Below are 24,932 nucleotides of genomic sequence, written 5' to 3' on the forward strand. Positions count from 1 at the left end.
AGCAGCTGCAGCTCTTCTCCTCTGCCCAGCACACACTGCTTTCTGCTGGGTTGCAGTGTGGCCATGGAGGTGGTTAAAATACAATATTTTCTCAGGATTTTTTTTCTAAGGGTATAATGTGAATAATGTGAGGAGTAATGTATATAAGGTAAAGTGGTACTACAGTGTGATGTATCATGAATAAGGGACACCATCACATGATATAATGTGAATAAAGTTGCACTACTGTGTGGCATAATTTGAATTGGGGGTAAAATTGTGTAGCCATGCCCCTTCCCAGCAAGAACACACCCCTGTTTGGGCTGCACACCAAATGTGTGCACTGTTTCTATTTAAAATATTGCGGGTAGGAGCACCAAAATGATGACTGCTATGGTGAGGGTTGATGGTGCTGGGAAAGGGGAGCAGGGTCAGAGGCGGAACTAGTGGCGGTGCTAGGGGGCACCAGCCAAAATCTTGCCTAGGGCGTCATTTAGTCTAGGGCCGGCTCTGGCTGCCAGTTCCCCCTTCGGCATCACTGAAGCTCGAGGTTGATCTCAGTCGAACCCAAATCACTGGGCCTTCAATCTGATACCAGGCTAAATCCATATGGGTTAATTGGTTCCAGGGATATTAAGGTTAAACCGTTTTTTTCATTTCTTAAATGTAATTTCATGACTGTTTATGTTCTTTGAAGGCAGATTTCTCTGGAACCAAACAGCCCAGTTTCACGGGACCAAAATCATTCGAAGTCAACTCAAAAGTTCTTCAATATGATACTGGTCTCATGTAAATGGGTCAGTTGGTTCAGAAGATATAGCTGGTTGGTTAAAGGGGTGTAGGGAGAGGAGAGTGGTTGTCTCTCCCCCTCACACCAGAAAATGCAGGGACTAGGCTGGTGTATAAGGGGTCAGCCTGAGAATGTCCCTGCATGATCCTGGGACCATATTCCCGGGTAAATCCCTGCATTTTCTGTTGTGAAAGGGGTATTATTTCAAACAGCCGTGACCTGCAGTGCTCTGAATACAGCCGGGCAGCCCCCCGCTCTCTGCCCAGCTGTCACCCCTGCAGCTTCCGCTCCAATTCTTCTCTCCGCTTTCACCTCAGCCCGCCTCCCTTTAATCATGTGGTGCCGGCGCCCGGCGTGCTCCTCCGACGTCACGCACAACAGCGTGCACAATATTTCAAATGTCCACTCGGCTAGAGGGGACACCAGGAGGGGAGTGGGAGCGTGCTCTGTGCTGCACTCTGCTCCTCTCCCCATAGAAGCAGCTGCACCGCTCTCTATCTCTCCCTGCAGCAGCAGCGAAGGCTCATATAAAAATGTACAGTAAGTGGCACTTTTGGGGGCATTGCTTAATGGACACTACAAGTGGCGGTATGTGGGGGCATTACGCATAATGTGTGGCTTAATGTGTAAGGGGCATTATGTGTGCAGAATCATGTGTAAGGGACATTATGTGTGCAGCATCATGTGTAAGGGGCATTATGTGTGCAGCATCAGGTGTAAGCGGCATTATGTGTGCAGCATCGTGTGTAATGGGTACAATGGTGCACGGCATCATGTGTAATGGGTACTATGGTGTGCGGCATCATGTGTAATGGGTACTATGGTGTGCGGCATCATGTGCAATGGGTACTATGGTGCCATCAAGCAAGAACCCTCTAGCAATGAGCACGTAGGTAAGCAGCACTTATGTGGCAAATATGTAGTGGGCATTACGGTTTGTTATATAGAATGTAATGGGCATCATGATGTGTGGCACAATGTGTAATGGGCATTATGGTGTGTGGCACAATGTGTAATGGGCATTATGGTGTGTGGCCTTATGTGTAAATTACGGCGTGTGGCTTTATGTGTAATGGGTATTACGGAGTTTGCTAAAATGTGTAATGGGCATTACTGTGTATGGTCTAAAGTGTAATACCACACCCCTTTTTGTGATGCCACACCTCCTTCCCATGAGGCCACGCCCCCTTTTTGCCGCGCAAAGGTCCTCCTGCTGTTGTACACAGAAAAGAGCTTTTTTCCAATCGCACAGGTAAAGATGGTTCTATGTGTTGCAAACCCCTTTATTAAATATGCACTCGATTTGTGGTGGGGTGTGCTGCCACTGAGACAGGAATTGGACATATAGTTGAAGGAAAGAAAAGACTGTCTTGTGTGTGGCGCACTCGGAGAAGAAGATAAATTGATTACACATAAAAATTAACTTTTAATGTATTAATTGATAAAATGGCGACATATAAAACACAACATACATGGGTGAAAGTAGGGGGTAAGAATAAAAAGGAAAAAACTGGAGGTTTTTCCTGCTTATTGGACCCCTTAATCCCTTAAATCCTGTGATTAATCGGAGTGTGGCACATTAAATACCTGTATTTTTTAAATGAAACTCACTGTGGAGTAGGTATGTTGTGCACTGAATACTCCTGACAACTATATATCCTTTGGATCCCCTTGTAAAAAATCTCATATGCTTTATTATTCTGCGTCTCACCAAAAATCTCCTGGTGTGTATGCTGAGTATTTGAGCATTAGGTGAGTATCTGAGGTGACAATAAATATTGTCACGATGGGTATACTTCGCGATGTGTCCTTATACGTATAACACATAGAGTGGTTCCTATAGATGGGAGAAGTGTGCCTGGTACCTCTGTGGTTCAAAATGGCATAATCTGTTGATACACTTGGGAGCCGGGATCTGTGTGAACTGTCACCCGCTGCCCTAAGTCAATGTATCTATAACGCCGTGCTCAGCGTGCTTGAGATTGCCTGGTGTGTGTTAGCTTAATTTTATAAGCCAAAATTGCCTGGATAGTGACTCATTTGGCAATTTGTAAGCGATCTATGGGTGAGTATACAACCATATAAATTGGAGCGGTACTGGTGTGTCATGCGGTAAGGTGAGTCAGATATTAATATCAATCATATACCAAACTTTGCTTATAAAATAGAGAGCCGGGATCTATACATATTATCCCTCACAGCTCTCAACAGGTGTGTACACACCGTCGTGTTTGACGTGTCTTAGGCTGGAATTGCCTGGTGTGTATCCACTTTTATGGGTGGGGTTGCTTCAATTAAGCAATTTAGTATGGCAAACCTTGTATAGGTAAGTATTAATTGATATTTCTCCCCTGTGGGTAAGCAATATTGGGTTGGTGTGGGGTATATGTTGTCTGTGACCTTTTTTAACCAGTAGCAGCTTGGACCGTTTGAGATCCTATCCAGAGGATAGTAGTTAAATGGTATATTGCTGGCTCAAATCGCTTGGTGTGTATTTGCTAGGCAATACATCAATTTATTGCTGGGTATATGTGACCACTTCACAATGTAACGATTCAACCACTTTATAGGTACATGTGACCATATTAATCGAAAGTTTATGCACATGTGGTATACACGTAAGTGTTTGGTTTTACTGTGTAGATACACTTTTCACATGCTCATTTATACTCATTGAAGATAAATACTTAAGGAGGTTTGGTGCGTTGCAGTATATTACAGTTAGGAGGGAGAGACGCCGCAGTCAGGTCGTCACACCGCGACCTTCCCTGCCAGCGTTCCCCTCTGATTAGTGCGGACGCAAATAGGTAGCGCAGAGAGTAAGTGTGCCGGCTTCCTTTGACAGCGTGTAGCTGGCTGCCGTGCAGCAGGGAGCTCAGAGCCGGTCTCCCGCTCAGCACTATCTCTAGCGTTACTCCTTATTGGCGCACTTTACAGATCAAAATACATTTCATATTACAAGGGGAAGGGATAAGGGGGATTTTTACACACTAAGTGTGTGGGTCGACGCGCGTATCGCCGGGCAGCTTCATCAGGTTGGTCCTGATGAAGCTGCCCGGCGATACGCGCGTCGACCCACACACTTAGTGTGTAAAAATCCCCCTTATCCCTTCCCCTTGTAATATGAAATGTATTTTGATCTGTAAAGTGCGCCAATAAGGAGTAACGCTAGAGATAGTGCTGAGCGGGAGACCGGCTCTGAGCTCCCTGCTGCACGGCAGCCAGCTACACGCTGTCAAAGGAAGCCGGCACACTTACTCTCTGCGCTACCTATTTGCGTCCGCACTAATCAGAGGGGAACGCTGGCAGGGAAGGTCGCGGTGTGACGACCTGACTGCAGCGTCTCTCCCTCCTAACTGTAATATACTGCAACGCACCAAACCTCCTTAAGTATTTATCTTCAATGAGTATAAATGAGCATGTGAAAAGTGTATCTACACAGTAAAACCAAACACTTACGTGTATACCACATGTGCATAAACTTTCGATTAATATGGTCACATGTACCTATAAAGTGGTTGAATCGTTACATTGTGAAGTGGTCACATATACCCAGCAATAAATTGATGTATTGCCTAGCAAATACACACCAAGCGATTTGAGCCAGCAATATACCATTTAACTACTATCCTCTGGATAGGATCTCAAACGGTCCAAGCTGCTACTGGTTAAAAAAGGTCACAGACAACATATACCCCACACCAACCCAATATTGCTTACCCACAGGGGAGAAATATCAATTAATACTTACCTATACAAGGTTTGCCATACTAAATTGCTTAATTGAAGCAACCCCACCCATAAAAGTGGATACACACCAGGCAATTCCAGCCTAAGACACGTCAAACACGACGGTGTGTACACACCTGTTGAGAGCTGTGAGGGATAATATGTATAGATCCCGGCTCTCTATTTTATAAGCAAAGTTTGGTATATGATTGATATTAATATCTGACTCACCTTACCGCATGACACACCAGTACCGCTCCAATTTATATGGTTGTATACTCACCCATAGATCGCTTACAAATTGCCAAATGAGTCACTATCCAGGCAATTTTGGCTTATAAAATTAAGCTAACACACACCAGGCAATCTCAAGCACGCTGAGCACGGCGTTATAGATACATTGACTTAGGGCAGCGGGTGACAGTTCACACAGATCCCGGCTCCCAAGTGTATCAACAGATTATGCCATTTTGAACCACAGAGGTACCAGGCACACTTCTCCCATCTATAGGAACCACTCTATGTGTTATACGTATAAGGACACATCGCGAAGTATACCCATCGTGACAATATTTATTGTCACCTCAGATACTCACCTAATGCTCAAATACTCAGCATACACACCAGGAGATTTTTGGTGAGACGCAGAATAATAAAGCATATGAGATTTTTTACAAGGGGATCCAAAGGATATATAGTTGTCAGGAGTATTCAGTGCACAACATACCTACTCCACAGTGAGTTTCATTTAAAAAATACAGGTATTTAATGTGCCACACTCCGATTAATCACAGGATTTAAGGGATTAAGGGGTCCAATAAGCAGGAAAAACCTCCAGTTTTTTCCTTTTTATTCTTACCCCCTACTTTCACCCATGTATGTTGTGTTTTATATGTCGCCATTTTATCAATTAATACATTAAAAGTTAATTTTTATGTGTAATCAATTTATCTTCTTCTCCGAGTGCGCCACACACAAGACAGTCTTTTCTTTCCTTCAACTATACCTCCTGCTGTTGTGTCTAGAACTGGGACCACCCATTATCATAATTCTAGATTCGCCTATGGTAGGGATATATAGATATATATATATATATATATATATATACATATATATATATATATACACATATATTATAAAGAGCACAGTTCAAAATTCAAATATGGGAGAAACACCAACTGCCAGTGAATCAGTTTGGAATGGCAGTTTGTGGCAATTTGAAATGTGCTGCAGCCCCATCTCTGTACCTTTCACTGATACTGAGGCTTCATGGACAACTACACCATGAGCTTATTTCTGTAGTGCAGTATACTGGAGTGGTCAGTGGTTTAGGTAGGTGCCACGGTGCCTTTCGCCCCCCAATAAATAAGTAATACAAATAATTGGCTCAGCATACAAGTAAAACATTTACTTTACTCACACTGTGCTGGTGCTCTGATCTCTGCCAAAGAGTACTGGAATACAGTTTGTAACTGGATCATGATGCAGCCCATTGCTGCCATTTGGGCAGACCCACATCATTAATGAGAGCCATCGACACTCTCCACAGTGGAGCGGTTATAATAGGACCAGAGGACAGAACGTGACCTAACCTCCGCCACTCTTGCACTGTTTTGCAGCGGCAGGCCCATGTGGAACCCTGATTAGTCAGATTATAAACGGATACCCACAAACACGTAACACTGGTCCAGCGGGAGACTTTTAAAATAGCGGTGGACTCCAGCACGGGGAGCTGGGGGAGCGGGCGAGGGAGCCGGCTGCAGAGCTTGAGTTGCACGGCCCTGTGCTATTTTAGAGCCTGGAGCGCGTGCTCCACCGGCTCCACCCTCCCTATGCCCCTGGGCGAGGTGTCATGACAGCAACATCACATGTTCCAACTCCTCCAAAGATCATCTAAGTAATAGTGGAAATGATAGTCCAACAGTGCCAAGGAGTATGGCAGGTAAATTTACCATGCTGAGCTTTTGAAAACTGCTGCATATTCTGCTGGTTGGATTTAGGATCCGTCACAGCGCTATATAAGCACTTAGCCATGGTTGGCTCTATGCGTCTCCAGGGAGACGCATTCAGCCAATCAGGGCTAGAAACATAGAATTTGATGGCAGATAAGAACTACTTGGCCCATCTAGTCTGCCCCTTTTTTAAATTTGTTACCTCAAACCATATTTGATCCTTATTTTTTTGTAAGGATATCAATATGCCTATCCCAAGTATGTTTAAATTGTACTCTACCACCTCTGATGGGCGGCTATTCCACTTATCTACTACTCTTAGCCCTGATTGGCTGAAAGCATCTAAATGGAGACGCATAGAGCCAACCACAGCTAAGGGCTTATATAGTGCTGTGATAGCACTATACAAACTGTCATTAGTGATGGAGGAAGTCAGCTCACCCCGCAGTCAGTGCGGGGTGAGCTGCTGCAGGAGACAGAGACACCACTGGAGCCTGGATTTGTAAGTATAAGGGTATAAGTATTACTTTTCTCTGTGACTGTGTTTTTCTTTAAACATTCTTTTTACAGGTGAACTGCAAGTCCAAGGGGGCCCATTAATGGCCCGCATGCTGGGACTTGTAGTTCACCTGTAAAAAGCTATAGGGGCCAGATTCTCTAAGCTTCAAAAGTGATAAAATGGAGAGTGATAAACAATCAGCTCCTACCTGCCATGTCACAGACTGTGTTTGAAAAATTTCAGGCAGGAGCTGATTGGCTGACTGTTTATCACTCTCCATTTGATCACTTTTGAAGCTTACAGAATCTGGCCCTAGATCTTTAAAAAAATGATGCTCATCAGCGTAAAGGTGGACGCCGGGGATAGCCCCGGGCTTCAGCTCTGGACGGGTGAAGCCTGGGAGGGACCCCTTTATTGGGGGTGTCCCCACTCTCCCATTTACCCCATCCAGGGCTGACCAGTCACGGTACGCATGGTACTGCCGGGGGCCCTTGTGTAAAAAGTGTCCCCCGGCTGTGGCATGTCACCGCAGGCTGTTGGAGCCTGGTGCTGGTTCCAAAATACGGGGACCCCCAGTTTTTTTGTCCCCCATAGTTTTTGGAACCAGGACCAGTCCAAGAGTCCGGGGCTGGTTTCAGAAATACGGGGGTCCCCTATGCTTTTTGACCCTCGTATTTTTGGAACCACATCCAGCTCAATGAGCCTGGGGCTGGATATGCTCAGAAAGAGGGAATGTTTTTTTCTCCATTTTTTTTCGACACAAATCCTCAAATTAACACATTTTCATGACACGGTCCGTTAATCGGATCCGTTGTGTGCTTAAACAGCACACATCGGATCGGATCGCATCCCTAGTGCATGCAGTGTGCATGCACTGCGATCCAATCCGATGTATAGCTAGTACAAAAAGTATGTGCAGCAGATACTTTTTGTACCATACTATGTGATGCGCGAGAGCGCGCTTCGCATAGTACTGAACGGAGCCATACACAACCGTGTATGGGCTCCTTAAAAATCGAAGATTTTTATGACTAAAAATAGCACAATACCGCACTTTTTGCTGCGAATTTGCATCTCATTAAATTGTCAAATTCTTCAAAAAATGTGATTTTGAAAAATGCTATAAGGTGCGATTTCGGAACCTTACTAAAAATTGCATCCTATTAAATCTAACCTACTGTTCTTTTGAGGGGAAATTACAGTGATGGTAGGAAGAGCAGGCATGAAATCTGGACAGTAGTTTTTAAAATTTCAATTGTAAGTGGAAATTGATCAAAGCATTACAAATACTTAATTATGCATGAGGACATACAATAATCAGTTTTTATGGTTCTGGTTAATGCTTGGTGGGTGACCTACCCCATTATTTGAATATTATTATGTAGCACTGCTTTTTCCTACCACCATAACAATTATTCAATTTGGACAATAAATTTAGCTTTGACCTCTTTATTGTAAATATCAGTGTCCATGCTGTTATTTCAATCAGTTAGTTATGTTAGTGCGGGCGGGGGGCGGCGGCGAGGGGGTGTGCCCATGGGAACGCCCAGCGTTTCATGGATGCTCCCATGAAAACACTGGGTGTTCCCATGGAAATTAGGCAGTGATGCGGCTCCTGGGGGCGGGCTAGCTGACAACATCGGACAGCGTTTAGTTCACATACCGGTGTTTAATCCACATGCAATGCAATTCTCAGCGTTGCATGTGGACCGGAATAAGGTCCAATATTTCATCTGGGCATAAAACCGTTGCTAACAAATGGTTTAAGAGTCATAAGCGCTGAAGACTATAGGTGGTCTAATAATATAAAGCGCTAGAAAGAACCATTGTGGGTTTTTTAGGTGCACAAGACATGTGCTGACCCCACAAAGTTAATTTGCCATTGTATAGGCTATGGCTTTGAGTAATGTACTGTGGGCCTAATTCACTAAAGCTCACTAAACAGTAAAGATTTGCTGCATAGCGAGCCCTTCAGTGCCTCCCACCGTGTGCGCGGATACCCGTCCCCTACCGCCGCAATGCATACTTATTGCAATGCGAATTGATGAATGATTTTTGACCCGTTCGCAAATAAAAGTAAAATGCTGGACGACCCCATGTGCCATCCCCCTGAGTGCCTCCATCTCACCCACAACCCTGTGTGCAGGGCTGCCATCAGAATTTGTGGGACCCGGGACTAACAAAATAGGCCGGGCCTCCACCTATTGTTACACAAATTTTGCCTGCAACCCGCTAGTCGACACCACATTACGCATTGCCACATTACGCATTGCCACACACCGTAATGCTCTTTACATATTATACCACATACCGTAATTCCCATTACATATTGTGCCACACACCGTAATGCCCATTACATATTATGCCTCACATCGTAATTCCCATTATAAATTATGCAACACACCGTGCCTATTACACATTATACCGCACACCGTAATGCCTTTAACACATTATGCCACATAACTGCTGCTTACCTACAAGTTCATTGCCAGAAGTTCCATGCTTGTTGCCATGGGTTTCTTGCTTGATACCAGCGGTTACATGCTTGTTGCCAGGGGCTACATGCTCATTGCCTGGGGGTGACATGCTTCTTCCTAGGGGTTTTATGCTCTATATAAAAGGGACTGTGGGAGCTATTGGAGGGTTGTCTGAGGGACCTGGACAGGATCTGGATCTGTGTGCATTGTGAAAGTCACCGAAGGCATTCGTATAGCGGCCCTGCACCTGCTTATATTCGCGCAGTGCCAAAACATCGGTCCCCAGAGCTATTATACCGGGGACTGATCACTGCTGAATTAGGCCCTGTATGCATTACTTAAAGAGCAACAATCAAATTGGAGCAGTTGGCATGCATAGCATACATAAAGAACCTGAATGAACACTGCAATCTAGCCTGCACCCAATGAAGTATTTGGTGGGAATGGTATAAGGCAGGAGTGGCCAAAGAACTACCAACAGTTCATGTTTTTCAGACAACCCTTAGATCTATAGTAGAAATGAATGCAGCAGGTTTGAAAATGTGACAGCTACAGTAGTAATGACGACGGCTGTGCACCCGCTGTATCTGGTGAGCTGCACATAGAAGGAGGCACAGTAAAGGAAATTCATCCAGAGGTTAATGCCTCATGGGTGCTGTCAGGGTCATAACTATAGGTGTGTGATTGCTGTCAAAGATCATACGAATGCCTACAAATAGTAAATTTCCCCCAACATGACTAAAGTGTATAAGAACATTGCTCACATTGTAGACTCTGCCATGTTCCATCAGTGCGATTGCTATATGTGCTGTCAGGGTCACCTCATCCTTTCCATCTCTCTGGCAAAACAGAGAACACAGAACAATATCATGTTACATACACAACACCGCACATATGGTGATATATCAAGCGGTGTTAAGGTGCGTACACACGGGGGCGATATATCGCCCGGCGATATATCGGGCGGTGATATTTCGCTGAGCGATATATCATTCAGAGATGGTCGCTAATGAAAAGAAACCTCTGCCGGCGGTGCCGCAGAGGTAATCAGCTGGTTGCAGGAGCTAGCTCCTGCGACCAGCGATTAGAATGGGGCTGAAAACGGGAGCGCGCACCCGGCGATTTATACACTCCCATCCCTGGCAATATGGTCGCCAGCGACCATATTTCCAGTGATATCAGCCCCTATCGCCCCCGTGTGTATACAGCTATAGGAGTGGAGAAGAGACCAGAGGAGCAGTTGCATAAAGCAACCAATTAGCTTCAAGGTGGGATGCGGTCATTTGGTCTACAGCATGATGGTCGACAGTCATTAGGTTGACACCATTAGCTCGACATGGGAAAAGGTCGACATGGGTCTAGGTCGACATGGGTCTAGGTCGAAAGGTTGATAGTTCGACAGGTCATTAGTTCGGCAGGTCATTAGTTCGACAATGTCTAGGTTGACAGTCAAAAGGTGGACATAGGGTTTTTCACTGTTTTTTGAGCCGACATGTGCCGACAGGTGGTATTTCATGCCCTACCATCCACTAGGGCGTGGTGGGAGAATAAACCCGCAATACGTGCCCAACATATTGCGAGCACATCGAGCAATGCGAGGGGATGCGGTGCACTTGAAACTGTGTCCATGTTGACTGTGTTGACATTCAGGTAAAAAAACTGTGAAAACCCCTATGTCGACCTTTTGACTGTCGACATAGGCATTATCAAACTAGTGACCTGTCGAACTTAAGACCTGTCGAACTAATGACCTTTCGACCAAGAACCATGTCGACCTGTTCCCATGTCGACATTTTCACATGTCGACCTAATGGTGTCAACCGAATGACTGTCGACCATCATGCTGTAGACCAAATGATCCCAACCTGACACACATGCTTGTGAGACACTTGCGCACCCCATTCGCGGAAATGAGGTGCGTGTGCGTGTGCATGCGAGACCATTTTAGACCACCCTAACTAATATATATATATATATATATATATATATATATATATATATATATATATATATATATATCAATGTTATTACCATTAGGTAGTTATTAGAATTTGATCCCACGTTTTCAAAGCAGCCATTGGCCATCTGCAGACTGCCCAGCCATCTCACAGCGTCCTCTATGTGCTTCTCATCGATGTAGATCAGGTCTTGTGCATGAAGAAAAGATTTCACTGTAAATGCGGTAAGCCTGCAAGAAGTGATAAGACAAGTTACATTGTAAATTACATTCAAAATATGCAACCCTGTACCTCTAATATACTGATAAACACTGATAAAATAATAGCATGAAAAAAAACCTTAGTTTAAGATCACTAAACGCAGGATAAATGTTTTTCTAGAAGCATATTCACTTGCCCAAGCAGGGTTATAAATTCATCCCAGTTGCCCGGAGGCAAGTTGGATTTTGGTGCCACCTTTATAAATACTGTAGCTCTCTCAGCTGCGCTACAGGGACCAAAGCCTGCACTGAATAGGCGGGCTCCAGCTATGCTGTCTGACATCGGACAGTCAGGATCAGACTCAAGAGATTGATCCATCTGCAACATGCAGAATCAGCATTCACTGGTGGGGCCCATCTCACAGTCCAGCAGGGGTGAGGCTCAGTTGGAAGAGCAGTGGTCACACTTGGATGCTACTGTGAACCGCATTGATGCTGCTGCGAAAGCAGGTGCCCCTTCAAGGCATGGAGCCTGGAGGCTGTAGCCTTCATCGCCTCTGACCAGGGGCGTAGCTAAGGGTTCATGGGCCCTGGTGCGAAAGGTCAGCTTGGGGCCCCCCTACATACAACAAAATTAAAATCTCGGTCTGTTTATATTTTAACCCCTTCCTGACGCAGCATGTTTTTGCCTTCCTGACTTAAGTGGGGATAACTTTTTTTTGCTTTTACTTATCCCAGTGATTTTGAGATTGTTTTCTCGTGACACATTTTACTTCAAGTTAGTGGTAAATTTGGGTCGATACAGTCTGTGTTTTTTTGTGAAAAATACCAAAATGTCGTAAAAAAATGGAAAATTTAGCAATTTTCAAAATGTTCAATTTTCTGCTTGTGAGACAAATAATCATACCACTCAAAATAGTTAATAACTAACATAGACCATATGTCTACTTTATGTTTCAATCATTATTTCAGCCTCCTTTTAATTTTTTTGGACACTAGGAGGCTTAAAATATGAATAGCAAATTCTCACATTTTCAAGAAAATTTCAAACACTGATTTTTTTAGGGACCAGTTCAGTTCTGATGTGACTTTGAGGGACTTGTATGTGAGACACCCCCATAAATGATGCCATTTCAAAAACTGCACCCCTCACAGTATTCAAAACAGCATTTTGGAAGTTTGTTAACCCTTTAGGTGTTTCACAGGAATTAAAACAAAGTGTAGGTGAAATTTCAAAATTTCATTTTTTTTGCAGATTTGCAATTTTAATACATTTTTCTAAGGAACACAGTAGATTTTACTAGAGAAATGTGACTAAAAATTGATTCCCCCAATTCATTTGTTTTCATAAATATCCTATATGTGGCCCTAGTGTGCACGTTGACCAAACAACAGGCTTCATAATAGAAGGAGCACCTACTTGATTTTGGAGCCTCCTTTTTATGAGATTATTTTTTAGGCACCATGTAGGTTTCTAGGCACCATAAGATGCTAAAAGTTAGGAACCCACCCACAAGTGACCCCATTTTGCAAACTACACCCCTCAGGGAATTCATCTAGGGGTATAGTGTACATTTCAAACCCCCAGGGGTTTCACCAATTGTGGTACAACTGGGCAGTGAAAATGAAAAATTATTTTTTTTACACAAAAATGCAGTTCTGGCTCCAAATTTTTCATTTTCACAAGGACTGAAGGAGACAAAGCACCCCAAAATCTGTGCCCCAATTTCTCCCGAGTACGGCAATGCCTCACATGTGACCAAAAAATACCATTTGGGTGCATGGCAGGACTCAGAAGGGAAGGAGTGATTTTTGGATTTTGCAGCTCAGATTCTGGTGGAATGTTGGTGGGTGCTATGTCGCATTAGCAAGACCCCCGAAGCACCAATACAGTGGAACCCCCCCACAAGTGACCCCATTTTGCAAACTACACCCCTCAGGGAATTCATCTAGGGGCATAGTGTACATTTCAAACCCCCAGGGGTTTCATCAATTTTGATACAACTGGGATGTGCAAATGAAAAATTACATTTTTTACACAAAAATGCAGTTCTGGCTCCAAATTTTTCATTTTCACAAGGAATGAAGGAGACAAAGCACCCCAAAATCTGTGCCCCAATTTCTCCCGAGTACGGCAATGCCTCACATGTGACCAAAAAATACCATTTGGGTGCATGGCAGGACTCAGAAGGGAAGGAGTGATTTTTGGATTTTGCAGCTCAGATTCTGGTGGAATGTTGGTGGGTGCTATGTCGCATTAGCAAGACCCCCGAAGCACCAATACAGTGGAACCCCCCCACAAGTGACCCCATTTTGCAAACTACACCCCTCAGGGAATTCATCTAGGGGTATAGTGTACATTTCAAACCCCCAGGGGTTTCACCAATTGTGGTACAACTGGGCAGTGAAAATGAAAAATTAATTTTTTTACACAAAAATGCAGTTCTGGCTCCAAATTTTTCATTTTCACAAGGAATGAAGGAGACAAAGCACCCCAAAATCTGTGCCCCAATTTCTTCCGAGTATGGCAATGCCTCACATGTGACCAAAAAATACCATTTGGGTGCATGGCAGGACTCAGAAGGGAAGGAGTGATTTTTGGATTTTGCAGCTCAGATTCTGGTGGAATGTTGGTGGGTGCTTTGTCGCATTAGCAAGACCCCCGAAGCACCAATACAGTGGAACCCCCCCACAAGTGACCACATTTTGCAAACTACACCCCTCAGGGAATTCATCTAGGGGTATAGTGTACATTTCAAACCCCCAGGGGTTTCACCAATTTTGATACAACTGGGCTGTGCAAATGAAAAATTACATTTTTTACACAAAAATGCAGTTCTGCCTCCAAATTTTTCATTTTCACAAGGAATGAAGGAGACAAAGCACCCCAAAATCTGTGCCCCAATTTCTCCCGAGTACGGCAATGCCTCACATGTGACCAAAAAATACCATTTGGGTGCATGGCAGGACTCAGAAGGGAAGGAGTGATTTTTGGATTTTGCAGCTCAGATTCTGGTGGAATGTTGGTGGGTGCTATGTCGCATTAGCAAGACCCCCGAAGCACCAATACAGTGGAACCCCCCCACAAGTGACCCCATTTTGCAAACTACACCCCTCAGGGAATTCATCTAGGGGTATAGTGTACATTTCAAACCCCCAGGAGTTTCACCAATTGTGGTACAACTGGGCAGTGAAAATGAAAAATTAAATTTTTTACACAAAAATGCAGTTCTGGCTCAAAATTTTTCATTTTCACAAGGAATGAAGGAGACAAAGCACCCCAAAATCTGTGCCCCAATTTCTCCCGAGTACGACAATGCCTCATGTGTGACCAAAAAATGGCAGGACTCAGAAGGGAAGGAGTGATATTTGGATTTTGCAGCACAGATTCTGGTGGAATGTTGGTGGGTGCTATGTTGCATTAGCAAGACCCCCGAAGCACCAATACAGTGGAACCCCCCCACAAGTGACCCCATTTTGCTAACTACACCCCTCAGGGAATTCATCTAGGGGTATAGTGTACATTTCAAACCCCCAGGGGTTTCACCAATTTTGATACAACTGGGCTGTGCAAATGAAAAATTACATTTTTTACACAAAAATGCAGTTCTGGCTCCAAATTTTTCATTTTCACAAGGAATGAAGGAGACAAAGCACCCCAAAATCTGTGCCCCAATTTCTCCCGAGTATGGCAATGCCTCATATGTGACCAAAAAATACCAGTTGGGTGCATGGCAGGACTCAGAAGGGAAGGAGTGATTTTTGGATTTTGCAGCTCAGATTCTGGTGGAATGAATGGTGGGTGCTATGTGGCATTAGCAAGACCCCCGAAGCACGGTGAAATGATGAACCTAATAATCCATAGATGTGTGGTATATTTTAAAACACTCCTTTATACATAGGCCGGGTTTGTCGGGGCAAGTTTTACAGTGGAAAATAGTATCCTTTCTTATTCCCTTTTTATAGCAAACTTTGCACCTTTTTTGTGTCCTGCCCTTTCTTGCAGTGGAGGGGATTTCGTTAGGAAAATGCTGCCCTGGTACAATACGGGGGCCAGTACTAGAAGTACTGGGGCCCTCTGCCTGCTGGTTCCCAAATATTAGGCCCTTTATGACTTCCACTTGAAAGTGCATAAATGTCCCCCTCTGGCTGGTAGAACGGAATAGCACGTAAGCGTTATACAGTGCCATCTGGATGATATACACGGCCAGCCTCTTGTACCAGATTTTTGTTTTCCGCAGGGGACTGTACGGCTTAAGTACCTGATCTGAAAGATCCACTCCGCCCATGTACTTATTGTAATCTAGGATACAATTAGGTTTTGAGGTGTGGGTACTGGTACCTCGTACAGGGATGGAGGTGGTACTGTCTCCATGAATTGTTGTCAGTATAAGGACATCCCTCTTGTCCTTATATTTGACCAACAACATATTTTCGGTGGATTGTGCCCTGCTTTCACCCCTTCTCAGTACTTGGGCAATGTGCGTTTTTGGGAGGCCTCTTTGGTTCTTGCGCACAGTACCGCAAGCTGCTGTACCTCTTGAACCAAGGGCCTTAAACAGGGGGATGCTAGTGTAAAAGTTATCCACATAGAGGTGATAACCTTTATCCAGGAAGGGGTGCACTAAATCCCAGACAATTTTTCCACTAACACCTACGAGGGAGGGGGGGCATTCTGGCGGTTCAATTCTTGAATCCTTCCCTTCATATACCCTAAACCTGTGGGTGTACCCTGAGGTGCTTTCACACAGTTTATACATTTTTATGCCATACCTTGCCCTCTTACTGGGAAGGTACTGGCGGAATTTAACCCTTCCTTTAAAATGTATAAGGGACTCGTCGATACAAATAAATTTTTCAGGGATGTACATCTCTGCAAATTTGGCACTGAAATGATCAATGACCGGCCTGACTTTGAATAGCCGGTCAAAGGTGGGATCATCTCTGGGTGGGCACTGTGCATTATCGGTGTAATGTAAAAATTTAAGGATTGTCTCAAAACGAGTCCGAGCCATGGCCATACGGTAAAGTGGGGTGCTGTACAGAACATCTGTACTCCAATATTGCCTAATTTCTGGCTTTTTTACTATGCCCATATGTAACTCCAGACCCCAAAACGTCATCATCTCTACTGCATCTACAGGGGTCCACCTAGCAAATGATGACGTGGGGTTTTGAGCAATAAACTGCTGGGCATATAAATTACTTTGGTCCACCATTAAATTTATAAAATCATCAGAGAAAAATAATTTGAAAAAGTCAATTTCTCTGAGACCTGTTGAATCAAATTGGATTCCTGGGATGGCCAAAAACTCAGGAACCTGGGGCTCAAAATTGTCTGGTGGTGGGGTCCATACGGGATCAATCATTTGGGGGGGTCTCAGCTGCTCTACGGGGGCGTCTTTGAGAGGGTCCCTCATCACTAGAGGAGGAAGAGGAGCTTAAGACGAATCCTTCAAATTCCCCGCTTGCATCACTGGCTGTGTCAGAGTCAGAGGCAAGCATGGCATATGCCTCCTCCGCTGAATACATTCTTCTGGATGACTGGGATGACATTTGGGATGACATTTGGGATGCCATTTTTATTTTTGTGTTTCTGTAAGTGTAATGTTTCAACACGTGTATAGTGTAGGGGGGGTACAAACTTTATTTCAACACGGGGGGTATGTAGTGTGTAGTGTGTATGTAGTGCAGAAAAAAAATACTTTATACAGGAATTTGATCCCAATAAAAAAAAAAAAAATTGAAGGGGTTAAAAAAAAAAAAAAAAAAAGGTCCTGCGCCAAAAATTGAGCACAGATGTTGGTCAGTAACGTCCGTCACTGAACAGCGCTCAAAGGCAACAGGACACCCACAAAAGCAACGTGGGTGTAAAAACAATTAAAAAAAATAAATAAACCACAGCACTCTCCAAAAAAAAAACAATTTAAAAAAACTGCAGAAAAAAAATTATATCAACCCTGTGCCAAAAATGTTGTTCAGTGATGTACGTCACTGATCAGCAGCCACAGGACACCCACAAAAGCAACGTGGGTGTAAAAACAAAACCCCACTGCACTCTCCAAAAAAAACCTGCAGATCAGTGATGCAGTGATGGGCAGCAGGCACACAACTGTGGGTGCAACCTGACAGGGTATATATATAAAAAAAAAAACCTGGACCCCCAAAAAGTTGCTGATCAGTTAATTAATTTAAACTGATCAGCGCAAAAGGGGGGGCAGCAGGAGGGGCAGCAGTCAGTTGCACAGGCAGCACAACCTTTGGTGCAACTGACAGGTATATATATAAAAAAAAAAAAAAAAAAAGTTGCTGATCAGCACAGATATACTGATCAGCACAAAAGGGGTGCAGCAGACACAAAATATAGCACTCTCTATCACTCTCTGTCACTCTCTGTCACTATCTGTCACTATCTGTGACTCTATGACACTGCAGCAGCAGCACACAGGAAGTCACAAGATCCAGGAAGCATCCAGCTGCTGGCAGCACGCTACCAGCGGTGATCAGCGGTGATCAGGTAAGTATCAGGCAAGGTTCAGGTATGTATAGCACGACAGAGTGGCCGGTGACCGCTCTGCACGCAATTCCAGACCGGAATGGCGTCTGCAGCGCAGTCACCGTTAGTTTAAATGACGCGCCTTGGCTGTGATTGGTCTGTCGGTCGGTCGGAGTGTGGGAGGTCCTCCTAATCCATGGCGCCTCAGCAGACCATACGCCAACAGAGGAGTACGGGAGGGTACGTGCCAGAGCCGCGTGACGTCAGCGCGACGCATGCTGGCCGGGCCCGCAAAGCACCACTGGGAACGGGTGCTACTGTTCACTACCCTCATCCAGGACAGCCGGACAGTGGCGGGGGCTGGGCCCCCCTGGCTCAGGGGCCCGGTCGCAGGTGCGACCGCTGCGACCCCTGTAGCTACGCCACTGCCTCTGACAGAGATGCCCCTGTGTCTAAATACTGTGCCAGTAGGCATGCTTAACATGAATGCAACAAAGCACATGATTGTTCAGCCCTAACTCAAGGGCTAAGGCAGAGTTGAATGAAATTGTATATATTGTACTTAATGCTGCTCACAAGAAGCATACACAGAAAATTAAATGTATTGTAGGTATGTACAAAGTAACATTTCCAGTTTGGTTAATATATTGGTACAAATTGATTATGATTATGGGGGTTACTCTGGTTTACTCCTTCTGGCAAATTCCTTCTTAGATTGACAAAACCATGGGCCTTATTCTGGCTGATGTGGTCCGTTCCGAATTCTTTCGGAGGGCGATTTTTAGCTACCTGCACAAGAAACGCAATGCGCATGTGCAACGCAGTGTCTTTGCACTCGTTCTCACCAATACCGTCTACAAATGTGCACCGAACACCCTCGGGAAATATGGGCGTAATATGTGGGCGTACACAAGGGCGCGGTTTCAAAGTGGGCAAAACTGGGCGTAAATCTGGGAGTACACGTGGGAGTGCACGAACAGTGGTAGGCGTGCAGGGCAGAGTGATCCTCCGTCCGGGTCTGTCCCATCGCTCTCTGCAGTGGGAGCAGTAGGAACTCTGGTTTCCATGGCACATGATGGTGCATGCGTACAGCGTCTATTCCCACAGCCAGGGGGCTGGGGGCATGGCTAGAGGCTCACAGAGCCTCTGGGTCATGCCCCCATAGCGGCAAAATGGGGGCGTGACCTAGCGTAAGAGCCGCAAGTATAGGCCATGCCCCCAAATTAGGCCACACCCCCGAAAATTTTGGCACGCCTCCGGCACGCAGCAGCAGCGTTGGGAGGTATGGTTTCCTGACTATTAGGATCAGCTCCAGGTGCTCTAATCTACAAAGCTGATGTGCTGTCATCATATAACCTGTCAACTTCATGGAGTGAATGCCATCTTTAAAGTCTGTGGTGGTGATGATGGCATTTATGTTATCAAGTGGGTGTTTCATGAGTTAGGGTTACACCCACTGCTTTCTATACCTCGCTTTCACATGTCCAGTACTACAGTTATACAGTGAATTATGGGCAAATATGCCTAAATGTAATGCTTGAGCCTAATGCATGCTTGCCTACTTGTAAAGTCTCCTCTCCGGTGGAAACCTGGGAGGGGGTATCAGCAGCACTTCAGGGGTGGGGCCTGATCTAGACATCATCAAGTCCCGCCTCCGGTATGGCAAATCCTGTGATTTTTCAAAGAGGGGGTGGGCTAAAATACAGCAATCTGTGTCATTAGCCTGCCTGCTCCCCTGAAAAGACACAAATTGCGGTATTTAAATGCCACAACAGCCGGATATAACGGGGTCTGGGAGGTGGGGGTTGTCTGGCAGAATCCAGGAGGTTTGCCCTGCTTTCTGGGGGCTGGGAAGGGGACCCAATTTTCGGCCATTCCGGGAGGGTAGGCAACCCTGTCTTAATGACAGAATTATGCTGTAGATGTCAGCCCCAACAAGGGACGGGTTAATGCCCCCCAGCAAACTTTGACCAGCGCACGCAGGGTTAACGCAGCCCGGCCGGCAGCAGTGACTGACAGGCCAGGAGAAACCCTGATTGGAGGAGACAAGGAGGAAGAGGAGGCCCGGCAAGGAGGAGGAAGTTCCAGCTAGGGACTCACGTGTGTGTCCCGGCGAGGAGAAAGAAGACAGAGAGGCAGCATGTGACTTGCGGCGCAGAGAGAAGTGCCCGCCGCTGCCGGAGAAGAGACCGGAGAAGCGGGTGACGTCAGCAGTGACCCCCGCCGACCTCCGGGAGGAGAGAAGAGACGCGGCACGTCTGTACTGCCGCAGCCGGGCAGAGAGTGACAGCGCGGGAGAGCTGTGACCCCCGCTGACCTCCCCAGCAATCAGCCACCTCCAGCCAACAGAAGGACGGGGTGGTCAGAGACCATGACCCCCGCTGACCCCCCCTGTGTAGCAGCCAGCCAGAGGCGCGGGACACGCATGCTGTGTGACCCCCGCAGGCCTCCCCAGCATCCAGCAGCCCCAGGCCATCAGAGAGGCCTGTGACCCCTCCAGGCTATCCCGACAAGCAGCCACACCCAGGACGCCACAAGTAGCGTGGCTCCTGAGAACTACATTGAGTCCAGCAACCCAGAGGAGACGCAGGGAGTGAGTCACCCCAAACTAGCCACAGAAAGTGCCTCCCAACCGTAAGTCTGCCCCTGGGGCAAGTGATACTGACATCCCTGTACAGTGTAGAGAGAGGGACACATAGAGGAAGAGACCTGTCCCCCTGCAACATTAACTGTGTAACCTGGTTGGCTGTGTAGCTTAACTGCAGCTACTAGAGACCCATAGAGTGACTCTGACTGGTTTAGTCTGCACGCTGCCTTGAGAAGAGCACCTTTACTGAAATTTACGCAAGGAAACATAAGCGACTATAAGGGCTCCTGGGCCTCCTTGCCATACTGCCAACTACCCCTATCAGTGAATGGGAAGGATCTCCTGTGGAACAATACCGCCACCTTGTGGGCCAAGCGCTAAATTGTGACCCCCTATAGGATCTGCAAGAGAAGTAATCAACTACCTTAAGTCCTATGCATAGGCCCTACAACGGGACTGACCGGTCTTAGGCAACAGATAGTGTACCCGCGTACTCAGGTTAGCTTGTGTATTTATCTGCTGGTGATTTGCTGACATAAATTGTGAATATACAGTGTGTAGTAAGGTTCATTCGCATTTGGCACCATCACTGTATTCAAACGTAAATAGTGTACCCGCTCGCAGTTTAGCGGAGGTCAGTACTGGCTCCCCGAGCCAGTGATAGGCCGGGTACTGAGTGATCCCATAGTCTGTTGAGGATACATGGTTATTGTTTGAACATTACCTAGTGTATTAATGTTGTTTGTGCACAGCGTATGGTATATTGCATTTACTGCATTGTGATGTTGTGAAATTCCCGTTTCGTCAAAAGTAAGAGGTTGACATTTGCAGTGGCCATTTTATAATAAAACGTCAAACCAATACCATTGTCGCTTGCTATGTGTCACCATCCTGCATCCCGAGAAGACTCCAGACTAGTATCCGCCACATCGGGGAAGCATGACCCAGCCAGCACCCCACAAGGTAACCCTTTGCAGGTGCCTACAGTTCTCTGGCGTCACGAACAGGATATAGTCGACGCGGAGTATAATCCAATCCCAGGATGGACGCACCACAGGCCGGGGGTGGGCAGGCACCCGTTGTGCCCCCCAACGCCGAACAGCAGGTTGCCGCCCCAGTGGTAATACCTGCACCAGCAACAACACCTCACGCTCCCATCACACTACTCTACTACTTCGGGGCCCCATGGATGCTGACCTACAGTGGGGACCGCAACAAGGGCGCCACGTTCACGGCATTCAAGAACCAGATGAAGTCCATGGCCCAGCTCTACACCCCTAGCGAAGAACAGAGGGTACAGATCCTAATCGGCCAACTCACGGGCTCCGCCCTCAGTGAGGTCGAATCGTGGGATGACGACCACAAGAAGGACACCGACCAGATCTTGAATTGGCTGGCCACGATCTTCGAGACCGCCACCCTCCCGGAGTTGAAGATGCAACTCTACAGTTGAAAACAACAACCTGGCGAAACCCTCTGGGATTTTGCCCTAAGTCTACAGAAGACCCTGAAGCTCATCCAAGCGGCTGACAAAGACGAGGTGCGTAACAGCGACGAGGCACTCACTCTCCAGTTCGTGGAGGGAGCGTCGAACCCCAACATCAAGACCCAGTTGCGAATCCTAAAGATGCAGATGCCGGGGAAGTCCTTTGCCGACTTTAAGAATGCCGCCATCCTGACCATCAGGAATCACGCCGACCCCGAAGTAGAATATCCGGAGATGGCGGAGGCTCGAGGACCCATGGCCACGAGCTCTGAACAAGTCGGCCGACTGAAAGACCAGACCATCCAGAGTGGCCAACCGCCAGCGGGAAAACCAGACCAGTCCCTCCAGCGCCAGGTGGAAGACCTGGCCCTCGGGATGGCTGCAATGCAGCGAGACATGCGCCAGCTGACACGGCAAACCGCATCAAACAGCGGGGAGGCCAGATGGAAGACGGAAAGACAGCAGTCGAACCGGAATCGATGGGACCCACCCCGAGAATATGGGAGGCGAGCCTTCGACCAATTCGACCATCAGGGCCGACCCATCTGTCGACGCTGTCAGGAAGCCGGACACGTCGAGAGAAACTGTCCCTCTTCCGACCATTTAAACTCCAATGTCCCGAGGGGGAGGGCCGAACCTCGGGGAGAACACCGGGAGTAGACTCAGACCCGGAGGAGTGGTGTGCCCAATACGTAGGACCAGGGGCGGATCCAGGATAAAATAACAGGGGGGGCACCATGATAAAAGAATGTTTAGGTGGGGGAGGGGCGGTGTTAGTGGTGTCAGTGTACATGCTAAGAGAGCGGCAGAGAGAAAGTGGTAATGGGATTAAAAATAGGCCCTGGCATTTAAAGTACGCAGGCCCACCATGTTGACAAAAGTGAAGAATGTAGTTGTGCATGCGCCACACCATATACAACTTCTACACATTATGCATCAAAATACTAGACTCCATTATACTTTCCCCTTACACATGATGCCAAATGGAATGAGCCAAAATTCACATAATGCCACATGGATTGAGACAAAATTCACATAATGCCACATGGATTGAGCCAAAATGTACATAATAACACACGGATTGAGCCAAAATTCACATAATGCCAAACGGATTGAGCCAAAATTCACATAATGCCACACGGATTGAGCCAAAATTCACATAATGCCACACAGATTAAGCCAAAATTCACAATACGCTTCATAAACAGGGACATTGTCCACCAAAGGCGCGCATTAAACATTTGCACCATAATGTCCATTACACGTTAAGTTACACGCCATTATGTCCATTAAGTATTATGCCAAACACCATAATGCCTATTATGCTACATAAGTGTTGCTTATCTACATGCTCATTGCCAAGGGTTCCATGCTCATTGCCAGAGGTTCCATGCTCGTTGCCATGTGGGATTACATGCTCATTGCCATGGGGGAATACATGCTCGGGGTAAATGGGGGACAGCCGCAGCCGGGCAGAAGAGATAGCCACTGACAATGGCAGAGCCTGGCTGTATTCAGAGCAGTGCAGGTCCTGGCTATTTGAAATAATATGTCTTTCAAACCAGAAAATGCATTCCCAGGTTGGCCCCTTTTACACCAGCCTCGTCCCTGCATTTCCTGGTGTGAGGGGGAGAGAAAACCACCCCTCCCCCTCCTTTAACCAGTTTTTTCATTTAACCGGCTATATCTTTGGAACCAACTGACCCATTTACATAACACAAGTATTATATTGAAGAACTTTTGAGTGGGCTTAGAATGATTTTGGCCCAGTGAAACTGGAACATTTGGTTCCAGAGTAATCTGCCCTCAAAGAACATGAACAGCCATGAAATTACATTTCAAAAATAAAAAAATCGGTTTACACACAATATCTCTAGACCCGATTGACCGATATGGACCAACCTGGTATCATATTGAAGGCCCAGCCATTTGGAATTGAATGAGATCAACCATAAGCTTCTGTGATGCTAGGGTGGGAACTGGCAGCCGTCAAAACCAGGTGGGGGTCGGAATTGACGGGTCCCATATTATCCTATGGTGAAAAACGTTAGCTTTGCCAGGCGATATCTCCGGTTCCCTGGGGGGCTAGAGACATGGGGCTGGGCTCGTTGGAAAGCCCTGGTCCTCAGCTACTAAATGAGGGGGGCACGTGCCCGGGTGCTTCCCCCTGAATCCGCCACTGTAGGACAATGCCCGATTATCAAAGTGTTGATCAACGGGATAGAGACAGTGGCCATGATCGACACCGGGTCGCAAGTATCTATGATACAATTACCCACTCTCCAAAAATATTGGGGAAAAGAAGTACCATTTAGACAGACCCCCACGCAAGTGAAAGTGATTGCTGCCAACGGCCGAGAGGTCACCTGCAACGGATACTGGGAAGCCGACCTGAAGATCGGACGAACACACTTACCCAAACAGGGGTATTTGGTGATCACCTGTGAGGAAGGAAGGGTTTCCCCCATCATCCTGGGCATGAACATACTAAGAAATTGCCCTGAAGAGCTGATTGCGGCACTAAAGCAGGAACAGGTTAACCAAGATCAGGCTGGGGAGGTAACCCTGCAACACATCATCTGCGTCCAGAGGAGTCAGGTGGAGAAGAAAGTGCTGACCACACAGACCCAAGGAACGGTCAAGTGGTTTAATGTCCGAAGGGGATATGGCTTCGTTAACCGGAATGACACCATAAAGAAGAACCACCCGCAAAGGTTCCGGCACAGTATCAGAGAGGGCGAGACGGTGGAATTCGATGTGGTAGAAGGAGAGAAGGGTG

The 24,932-nt window shown here is 46.3% G+C and overlaps 1 protein-coding gene across 1 annotated transcript in view; it reads right to left on the reverse strand.

The window, feature by feature from the left end:
• Positions 1-24,932, reverse strand: part of LOC146009235 (alpha-2-macroglobulin-like protein 1) — a 159,522-nt gene that overhangs the window by 27,284 nt on the left and 107,306 nt on the right. The window contains exons 26-27 of the mRNA XM_083149396.1: positions 11,458-11,614; positions 10,191-10,265 (exon numbers count right to left, since the gene is read on the reverse strand). Of these exons, the coding sequence (XP_083005522.1) occupies positions 10,191-10,265; positions 11,458-11,614 (232 nt within the window). The remainder of the gene's footprint in view (positions 1-10,190; positions 10,266-11,457; positions 11,615-24,932) is intronic.

This window comes from Crinia signifera, chromosome 6 (genome assembly GCF_055691185.1).
Source record: "Crinia signifera chromosome 6, ASM5569118v1, whole genome shotgun sequence".
In the NCBI taxonomy this organism is placed as follows: domain Eukaryota; kingdom Metazoa; phylum Chordata; class Amphibia; order Anura; family Myobatrachidae; genus Crinia; species Crinia signifera.